General features: G+C 50.9%; 3 protein-coding genes across 3 annotated transcripts; all 3 read left to right on the forward strand.

Moving 5' to 3' along the window:
* Positions 1-340: 340 nt before the first annotated feature.
* BO86DRAFT_344699 (calpain-like protease PalBory) lies at positions 341-3386 on the forward strand. The gene is made up of 4 exons (XM_025669182.1): positions 341-598; positions 669-1045; positions 1099-1327; positions 1381-3386. The coding sequence occupies exons 1-4, from the start codon at positions 548-550 to the stop codon at positions 3283-3285; spliced, it is 2562 nt and encodes an 853-aa protein (XP_025524590.1). The 5' UTR covers positions 341-547; the 3' UTR covers positions 3286-3386.
* Positions 3387-3632: 246 nt separating this feature from the next.
* On the forward strand, positions 3633-5256 carry BO86DRAFT_391568 (uncharacterized protein). The gene is made up of 4 exons (XM_025672629.1): positions 3633-3782; positions 3867-3967; positions 4049-4176; positions 4234-5256. Exons 1-4 carry the CDS (start codon positions 3680-3682, stop codon positions 5141-5143), a joined length of 1242 nt encoding a protein of 413 aa, XP_025524591.1. The 5' UTR covers positions 3633-3679; the 3' UTR covers positions 5144-5256.
* Positions 5257-5433: 177 nt separating this feature from the next.
* BO86DRAFT_175667 (uncharacterized protein) lies at positions 5434-7460 on the forward strand. The gene is made up of 3 exons (XM_025666544.1): positions 5434-6088; positions 6170-6251; positions 6338-7460. The coding sequence occupies exons 1-3, from the start codon at positions 5724-5726 to the stop codon at positions 7367-7369; spliced, it is 1479 nt and encodes a 492-aa protein (XP_025524592.1). The 5' UTR covers positions 5434-5723; the 3' UTR covers positions 7370-7460.
* The last annotated feature ends 3127 nt before the right edge of the window (positions 7461-10587 follow it).

Here is a 10587-nt window from a genome sequence, read left to right on the forward strand (position 1 = left end):
ACAGCATGCATCCTTTCAACCTGTCTGACTGGAGACCGGCTTTATCATTACCTAATTAGGCGGCTCTAGACGGAAGTCCCATAGTTTCTACTTGTCATTGAGCCGGTCAACAAAAAGAGAGCTTGGGCTTGAAGCCTGGGGTTCACAGTTGTACATCACTGCACATCACGACTTTCTGTCCAAGAAAACAAGAAAGCTTTCTACTACAATCCACGCGCAGTATGTGTATGTGAATATCTTATACTCCAAGACAGGGCGGTATAGCACGGCAGAATAGCAGCGAGGGAAGATGAGCAGCTGCCTGAGAAGGCAGGAAGCGGGTCCCGCACTGAGCGTGATACCGTAGTCTACCATTCATCTTCGTTAGGCTATCTGAACCGACTCAACTGCAAATACCCTTTCTTATCAATCTAATCACTATTTGCCCTATTGCACCTTGCTCGGAATGCCCCGCGGCGCGTTCACTGCTCAGCTTCTCATCGCTGCTGGATGACAGTCGTTGCTGTGTTATTAGACCTTCTAGAATCTGGCTCTCTCACACACCAGCATGTCTCGAGCTGCTGCTGTTTCACAGAACTTGCAAATCAGCCAAGCCTTGGTATGGAATCTTGGGCCCTATTCTCATCTGCAGTTGAAATTAAAAGCATCTTGGATTGACGATGTTACAGAAAGCCGAGGAAGATGTACTTGCCGCTACATCTCAAGCCGAGGCTCTTGAAGCAGCTATCACCGCTGCCGAGCACTACATGAAAGCCTTAAGCTTGTCGTCAACCTCAAAGGACAAAAAGGCTCTAGACGCTAAGTGCAAAGATTGGCTTCTCCGGGCCGAGAGAATCAAGGCAGCCAAAGATTGGCGCCTTGCGATTCTCGACCATGGCAGCAATGATCCAGTGACTCGATACCCTAGATCGGTGCGCAAACTCACAACCCGGGAGGAAATCATTCTTCTCGAGAGTGCAAAATTGAATCATGCGATCTTTCCGCCATGGTCAAGTGCTCCAGGATCTGATGAGTTTGAACGACAACTTGGGGAGGGCCTCTTTACGTATGTGGACTACTTATGCACTTCAAGACATGAATCCTCCTGACCTGAACCAGAGACTCACCCGAACTCCATCTCTCAAAACAGCAGAGGGATGTTTTTGCGGGCTGGAAACGACCAAAGGAGCTCCTATTGCAAAAACACGCAGGAGAAACAGACATTTCCACTGTCCCGGCAATGGCTGTAACAGAGAAGACTGATTTGGTGCAGGACATGGTAACGGATTGCTCTGTCGTTGCTAGTCTGTGCGCTATTACATCTAGGTACGAGCGTGGATTAGATAAGGTAAGCCAACTCACTGCAATCGCGACATATTTGAGCGGATCTGACAGTTCCAGCTCCATTACCCGGTGGCATATCCCTGCGATTTTCGCTACACCGATCCCAGACTTTCACCTTCGGGGAAATACATCTTCTGTTTTTATTTCAATGGGTGTTTTCGCAAGGTGATCATTGATGATCGCCTACCATCGTCGAAAAAGTCACGGTCACTTCACGTGGTCGACCGAAGCAATCCTTGCTATATATGGCCTGCCTTGGTGGAGAAAGCGTACCTGAAGCTTCGCGGGGGATATGATTTTCCTGGAAGTAACTCTGGAACAGACCTGTGGGTGCTGACAGGATGGATCCCCGAGCAAGTCTTCCTTCACCATGAAGACGTCACTGGCGAACAAATCTGGAGGCGGCTTTATAAAGCATTTCAAGCCGGTGATGTTCTTCTGACAATAGGTACCGGAAGATTGACAGAAAGGGAGCAGGAGGAGCTTGGCTTAGTGAGCGAGCATGACTATGCTATTCTGGATATGAAGGAGACCGGAAGCCGCCGTCAAATGCTCGTGAAGAACCCATGGGCTGGCGACTATGACCATGACAGCAACTTCGAACTCAGCTCTGGCTACGGAGATACGTCTCAAGTCTCACCTGGAACCTTTTGGATGGACTGCGAGGACGTTCTTCAGAATTTTGAAAATCTATATCTGAATTGGAATCCCTCCCTGTTTAGATGCCGACAAGATCTTCATTTTACATGGGACCTCACAACTGACAGAGGACTGGCTGGTTGTTTCGCCAAGAACCCTCAGTTTTCTGTGTCCAGCAATGCTGGCGGTACCGTCTGGTTACTGCTTGGAAAGCATTTTCGGACAGTCGACCATCACGACGAATCTGAGCCATCTGCCCATTGCGACGAGCCCGGATTCATCAGCCTCTATGTGTTTGATGCAAGTGGTCAGCGAGTCTCTTTGAGTGATGGGGCACTTCATCGCGGCCCCTATGTTGATTCGCCGAACACCCTAATGAGATTAGACATGCCTTCATATACGACCTACACCCTGGTAGTATCCGAACAATCCTTACCATCCGCGAAGCAACATTTCACACTATCTGCACTGTCCTCTACCCCAGTGGGCATTGCGCATGCACAGAATAAATACAAATTCACAACAAAAGTCCATAGCTCCTGGACGCCTTCGACTGCAGGAGGAAACGCCGAGTCAGCCCGATATCCATTCAACCCTCAATTTACCTTTAGAATCGGCAGTGCAACCGATATTTCGCTCCTGCTTGAGCCAGAGGAGCCTGAATTAGCAACGCATGTTAAGCTGTTCTGGTCTAACGGTCAGCGTATATCCCGAGTTCGAAGCCGCGACATTGCTGCCGACAGTGGTGACTACCGTCGCGGTGGCTCGCTTGCAGAAAAACAGGGGCTTAGTGAAGGTGTCTACACAATCGTCTGTTCGACTTTCGCGCCTGATCAATTGGGAAGCTTCAACCTCTGGGTTTCTTCTTCCGGTCCATGTGAAGTGAAGCCGCTGGCGCCAGAGGCAGCTGGGCGACGCGCAGTAATCTCAGACATTGGAGTCTTGTCCCCTGGGAAAGACCGGATGCTGGCGCCGCTGGAGACCCCGCGGCTGACGCGCCTTAAGATAATTGGAAGAAGCAGGCAATCCACGATTGCGAACCGATCCGTTGGGCCTTCGCCTATGCTGATGACCGTGGAACTCGGTCAAGGACCTTACAAAGAGATACTGGCAACATCTGAAGACGGAAACCACAGTGATGCCATTTCGGGTGTGCGCATTGAGGACTTCAATCTGCACCCCAGGCTTGAGGACCGTGGCGGAGCCTGGATTGTCATCGAGCGAATTGGAGGACCTGGAGGACAGGTCGAAGACCAGTTCGAGGTGGAAATTCTAGGCGAAGAGAAGGTGTACGTTGGAGAATGGATAGTTGAGGATGCATGATTAGTCTAGCGGTGTCATGTCGGCTCGAAAGCATAGCGCAGAACATTATACTGTACCTCAAGAGCATTCCGCATGCTAATTCTTCGTCAGGGAAGAATTTTCAAAGCCAACCTGAGACTTAAATGAGTGATAATTGAATCTCAAGGAGAAACTAACATCAAAGTGGGTGATATATGATTCTGCTTGTACAGAGATATGTAGAATGAGTAAAGTCGCCAAGCAGCGAAGCAGGAGCCTGCAGCTGTGCCGAGGAGGTTAGTCTACGGTTGGTTAGTCTAACGTTCGGTGCAGTTCCCGCTCCGGAACGTCATCCCCGCCTGCATCGCGTTATCTTTCACCCCTCCAAACAACAAACAACGCCAGTGCCCAAAATCAACTTTCCCACACCGACCTCATGGCCAGCAATATCCCCGCTAGCTTGAAATCCGCGGATATCGGGCGATTTGCCCTCAGGGCAGCTCAGCTTGAACGCGCAAAGCCCGTCGTGGCCTACTGGTGTAAGTGTCATTTGTGCGCCTAAAGTCCGTGCTGCCTGAATGTGATCTGAGTCTAATTAAGGGTCCCTTTTCCACTTTTTTTAGGCAACTTCTGGATTGTGAATCAAATTATTGAGAGAGGGCTGCACACTTCTGATGATGAGGTCAAGCTGTATACGACGGAGCTGGTGGACAAACTGGAGGAGGTGAGTCAGGCGCAATGCTGGTCTACTACCCCTTGTGTGCAGTATCTGGGCGCTGACATTGCTATCACTCTCTCATTAAAGTTCAAGAACGAAAACCCCGACAATGACGCTGTGACGGATGCTGTCGCAGCCAATGCATATGTAGAGCAATTTGCTTTGGAGGTCCTTGGGCGTGCGGAGGCGACGATGAAGGCCAACAAAGTGACGAAGTCCGTTCCGCCCTACGCAACGAGCTCAGATAGGATGACAGCTAACTGTAGCCTAAGACAAACAGCAGATACATTCCAGGCGGCTGCCACCTTCCTAGAATTATGCCAAATCTGGAACCCTCCGGATGCCGAAATCGCTGCGAAGATCAAGTTCGCCAAGTACCACGCTGTCAGAATCATCAAAGCAATCAAAGCTGGAGAAGATCCGAATGCGTCGAATCCCGTCGCCGCTGAGGAGGAGGAAGATGCTGTGGCTGATCTAGAGCCTAGACCAGATGATCCGGAAGTGCAGGCCATTGTCGGATCCCTGCCCGTCCAGCCGAGGCAGCCGTCCGTAGAGGACGTCCAGGAGGACTCCGAAGAAGCGTCGCAAGCACCGCTTGTTCTACCAGACACACCAAACACGACGAGATACCGTGCCCCTGCTTACCAGCGGACTGGGTCACCTTCCGAAGCCAAAGCGGAGGACGATACGGAACAAGGACTGGAGCTACCATCTGCACCGGAGAAATTTGCATCTTCATCGGACCCCGTACCTGATCTCCCGGACACCCCTGGGAAAATAGACGGGAATCGTGCTCCTGCGCCTTCCGACTCATTCCATTCCTTTCCCCCGCCATCCAACATGGGGCCCGCCACTCCAGCCGCGCCCTCTCATGATGCCAGCTATTTTTACAGCAAGCCATCACCTAATACCGCAGTGCCTCCACCCTTCGTGCAGTCGACGTCAGGCACCGTCCCTGTAGTCAGCCGCCCAGCGCACCAGAACTTCCCGAGCCCCACGCCTCCTGCACCAGCACCTGTTGCTTCGCATTCTGGTCCGACGAATGCGCAGCCAGTTGATGATCAAGCTATTGCGCTTGCGCAGAAGCACGCTCGCTGGGCGGTATCGGCCTTGACATTCGATGATGTCAATACGGCTATCAAAGAACTCAGGAACTCACTGCGCTACTTGGGAGCGGAATGAGGAGACCGTCCATGTATACCTAGCTCAGCAAACGTTGTTTGTCTTTAGAGATACCTCTTGCCCAATTCTGTTGTTGATGAGTGCCAGCACTTGTTTGATGGCGTGACCTTTCCATCTTTGAATGAATTAATGACTTCTAATTTCTTCTCTCCTGTTTGGCCACCCTTGCAGACTCCACTTCCCTAAAGGCATAGTCATACCTTTCTTTCTCAGTGATTCATCCGCTGGCGGTTGAGCAAGGAAGAACCAACATGATGATTTCAAGACAAAGACTGATCCGCAAAACATAAGCTTTGTCACAAGTGCAGACACTATGTTTTCCAGATAATCGCCGTGGCGATGAGGAGAAACACTGGCTTCTGATCGTCCTTCACTGCAATCATCGCCAGGCTCCTTTCTCGGGGTTTCCCACATGCTCACACAAGAAACACAGAACACCTACTCCCCAGTTACCCTCCTACCTTCAACGCACCTGCTATCCGACCTTTTTTTCAGAAGGCTAGAAGTTAAAGATCCGTCAACACCAGAGAATCTTTCATTTATGCTTTACTAGTGTATCGTGTCTAAGCTGAGGAACATCATGACACGAAAGTCAATCACGTCCAGCACATCTTCGGACGTACCCTATCATGTTATGAAAGCCGAACTCGACGAAGGCGGGCTGAAGCCTGGCAACAATGATCGGGACTTTACCGTGTTCCTCGATCTGAAGTCAGAGCATTCACGCAAGTTTCTGGACAGCCTTCGAGAACACGTCCAATTTCGCGGCTTCGAATGGGGAGAGTTACTGAGTTCAGAGGCTCTCCGACGAACATGCGCTGAAATTTTCGTTGAAAACGTTGGAAAGACTTATTGGGGCACTGAAGAGAACCGTCGAAAGTATTTGATGAAAGAAGCAATCAAGGATCCGAACAGTCTCTGCGTATATCCCGACAGAAGGGAGGAGTAAGTTGCGGCCCTTCCTCGTGTTATTCACTATCACCCAGTCCCACATTCATGGCCACCTGATCAAGTTGACACTTGCAGGATCATCCGAACCATCATGATCCTCCTCGAACGCAAGGCGAAAAGTGCTCTAAGATTTCGCACTGACAAGGATCCCTCGAAAGTGAGTTTCCCCTTCTCCTCTTATGAATCTACTCTTAGAGTTCCTTTGGCACCCTGGATATATACTCATCTCAAACGCATCACTAGGACAACACTGCAACCACTGCCCTCGAAACCAGCACGAACATGGCATCAAAACTGACATGGTCTACCAAGCGTGTGACGACGCCAGTGCCGCATGTCGCCGTGCAAGTTGAACGCAAGCCCAAGCGCAAGTCTAAGAATTTTTCAGACGAAGAATACAGAGAGACAGACTCCGTCGTTGATGACACGGATGACGTCCAAGAATACACACCTCACATGGCTCGTCCAGTGAGACGTTCCTCAACCACGGGAATTCGCCCTTTCAAGTCGATCATGACTTCCCAAGAATGCGATATCGAGTCTGATAGCGATGTGATGATGGTGGACTGGAAGACCAAGTGGAGTGACCCTGCGAAGACGAAGCAGGAGCGCTCCCATTCCGTCAAGACGGAGCCTATCCCCGTGGCCCCTGTCAACAACTTCGAGATCGAGAAGCCGGACTACTCTCCAATCAAGATGGAGCCACAAGCAAGCCGCAAGAAGAGAAAGTCCAAGAGCAAGAAGCAGTCGCTCATCAGACCGGAGTCGCAGGAAGTGATGATGAACCCGGACGACCCTGTTCCTGATGACACCTTCACCACCACCACGGCTACTCCAGGCGTCGAAGCCAACCCGGACGATCCCGTCTATTTTCTGGTCACCGCTACCTCCCAGCCAGGCATGGGCTCGGTCTGGGTCCCGTACCGCGACTTCCGCTCGGCGGAGGAGTTCATGCGCTACCTGCGACAGGAATGCCGTCTGGACGACTGGAGCCCGTCCCGCCAGCTGAGCCACGACGTGAGCGGCCACACCCCGACCACCACGAAGCCCGTCGTCGTGGCGGCCTCCGTGAAGTTAGACTGGACCGACTTTGAGATCCGCGTCCGCCAGAACCACGACCAGGACTGGGCGATGGTGCAGCAGGAGCTGCAGAAGGCCATGGAGGGTCGGACCCAGCTTCTGGAATCCGGATCGTTGACGTCTGCCTTCAAGATCCGCGTCCTGTTGCACGTCGTGGAGGAGGATATGCTGCTCGCGTACCCCAGAGCTCCCTGAAACCAGGGGCTTCTCAAGGTCTTTTCGATATTGCGTCTGTGCCAACAACCACGAACGGTGTGCACTGCTACATGATCTTGTTTAGCTCAGTACCGACTTGACCGCAAACCCCTCTCTCTTCCCCCCCCTGCTGCTTGATCGTGATTTCTCTTGGGAATGTTTGGTGGTGGGCGGTAGGATGTTAATTCTTTCCATTTGGAGGAATACTTGGCCTTCCCCCGGGAAGTTGGCATAAGTAATTGTGGAAAAGTTTTTCATCATCATCTCCAGATATCTTGCATGTCATTTGTCGGACATAAGAGCCAGAGGACACCGATACTATGTAACTAATTCCAGATAAAATTGGCCGAGCTACTCCGTAGACTTGCTTGGTCCTAGGGTGAACCAAACAAACAGAATTGAACTTAGTTGGGTGATTTTCGCACGAGCCTTCGTATCGCAGAAGTGATGCGCCTTACTTTACCGTATCTAGTAGTAGTCTAAATTGTCTAAGCCTCTAAGAGTCTAAGAGGGTTCCCTGGAGGGGGGGGGGAGCTTTGTCGAGCCCCTGCACAAACCATGGGATGACGATCACCCACGGTCCTTGGGACTGGGAACTGAAAAGTCAAAATGATGCGCCGCCATTCATCCCCATCCCTCCTAACGTGGGACCCCCCCACGGGAAAAAGGAAGTTTGTTTTGGGGGTTGTTTGACACCGTGGTTTATCTTGTTTTCCTTTGAAGAGAGAGTCCCGAGCAATTGCCGAAATTTTGTGACATTTGTAGACGCTAAGTAATACTCCATAGCCTTCTTCGCCGGCACTGACTACTAGTGATAGGGAAGATGAGGAGGATTGGGTGCCTCGATTCGCCCAATAGCTCGGAATTCAGTTCCAAAATATCCCAGTGTTTGTTAATCATGCTGGCCAAGCGGTCTGATCCCGTGCTACTGGGTTTCTGGGCCCAGTTCCGGCCAGTCGCAATGCCAAAATGGAGGGTGGGTTGATTAGTGAAGAATATGTAAAACGGAGTCACTACTCTATGGAGTACTAGTATGGATGAATAGGAGGAGAGGAGGGGCGGCGGGTCGAAGTGAAGCATCACCGAAGTTGATATCATTAGTGATGATTCCAAGTTGCCGCGGATAAGCGTTCAATAGTACCCCGAATTGCTTTTTCACGCCCCTTTTCGTTCTTTTGTTCTCCTTGATCCGTTGCTTGTGGCTCTGTGTGAAAGTACTGTACCTGGGCTCGTTGGAGGTTTGTTTGTCTACCTCGTCTATCCGATTGGACTAGGATTGACGTGTGTCGATAGGACTGCGAAGAAGAGGAGAGAGGAAACGGCTAGGGAAGATCTAGGCTTAGTCGCAGACGCGATCGAAGCGAATTGCCGACGCCCTATGCAGTATGCAGGCACTTCTCCGGCGTCAGACTTGCGATATCGCAAATTAATAATCCAGGAGGAATCACGAGCAATTAGTGGTTACCCACCAGCAAGCAGCCTTGACTCGCAGTATCATTTTAGGAGACGCAGATCATCGATGCTATTGTTCCCTAAGGTTGATCATCGCAGTCTCTCCCAGTTTCACAATTGACGGTTTGCGCGCCCGTCGCCGCCTTTTCTTATCCACCCTGCGTCAAGCACTTATTTTGGGGTGCCTGGTTTGATGTGTCTTTTTCTTTTCTGGGGAAAGGGCGGGCGAATTCGAGCGCGTTGTGGTGGCAAAGAGGGATTGACAATTCAACATCATCAACTTCATGTTTGCTTTGACTTCCGTTTTTCTTTTCTTTTTCGCTTCCTTTTGTTTTTCAATGGATACGTACTCGACATCCCACCCCTTCCCCTTCAGGGAATGGGGAGGCAATAAATGGGTTCAGAAACCCACTTAGAGGCGGGACTATGATCGGACGGTGTCCCTGACGAACGGACAACGTCCCACAACGCGTGCTTGGCAGGGGACGGATTGATGAATCCATTTGTCTTTCCTTGGTTTGGGGACCTCCCCGAAATGCTCGAAGGACGCTTAAAATTCGCCCACTTTCCTGTACGAGGGCAAAGGAGCGAGTGGGAAGCCCTCGCCGGGGGCGTATGGTATCCACTGCGCCGGCGAAATTTCTAGACGCAGCGCTAGCGGCGTTCATTCGGTAAAAGAAGCGGTTTGGAATGATGATGTGCTCCCCCTCTTGTTCCATGCGAATCTGCAGTCTGTTATTGGTGGTGGTGGCGGCGGCGGCGCGCTGCTGCTGCTGCTGCTGCTGCTGCTGGTTTGCAGACCTGCAGTACAGTACATAGAGAAGGCCTGGGTAGGAAGATAATCTTGCTTGGTTGCACCAATCTTTTGTTGGGAGGGACAGTCAATACAATAGAGGAGTAGAACGGGTTTCCAGTCGCATCGCCGGGCCACATCATTCGCATGGGTGGAAGTTACACCAGAAGGAGTTGGAGAATCGCCTGGAGGAAAAGGGCATCGTAATCAGTGTTGGAGTGACATGATGCCTCTCTCTCTATCTCTCACAGGCTGTGCGCGACATAGGGTGAGGAGTTGGGAAGGGGGTTTGGAATTATGCTGTCTGCCGCGTTCTCCAGTGTGGTGGTCCGTTCGTATGTCTCAGCTTGGGGACAGTGGTGAGGAACTGAGGATGGGCTGTATACAGAATTACAGATAGAATCCCTGGTCGGGTAAAGCTCCGCATAGTCGTAGGCCTGAGTCGAGTGAGTGGCTCAATTAGTCAACAGGTGTCTGTCAATGCGCAAGACAGTGAGCATACATGGTCACACCAGAATCAGAGAGAGTGAGAGTACTGCGATGTTGAAATAGAATTAAGAGAATCTTAAAGTGTTGGCTGATTGATTGATTGATTGATGGATGGATGGATGGATGGATGGATGGATGGATAGATGAGAAGGGAGGAACCAGAACAAACAGGCAGGTCGTCAGATAGTTGATTACAATTGTTATTATTATTTGCATAGTTCGTTGGTCCCTCCCAAAAGAGAAGATGAATGGATGAATGGAAATGGATGGCTGCTTCCTCTCTTTCCCCCCCTCCCCGTCCGCCTTCTCTTCCTCCCTCCTTCATCTCTCTCCTCTTCGATCTCCTCTTTGATCTCCTCCTTTTCTTCCTTCTCCCTCCCCTCCTCCCCCCCTCCCTCTCTCATCCTCAAATTACTGACAGTATTTTCCTTCTTAATTACATATTAAGCTATTGACCTCTGCTGCATCCTCTGTGACAGCATCC

Source organism: Aspergillus japonicus (genome assembly GCF_003184785.1).
Source record: "Aspergillus japonicus CBS 114.51 unplaced genomic scaffold BO86scaffold_54, whole genome shotgun sequence".
Classification (NCBI taxonomy): domain Eukaryota; kingdom Fungi; phylum Ascomycota; class Eurotiomycetes; order Eurotiales; family Aspergillaceae; genus Aspergillus; species Aspergillus japonicus.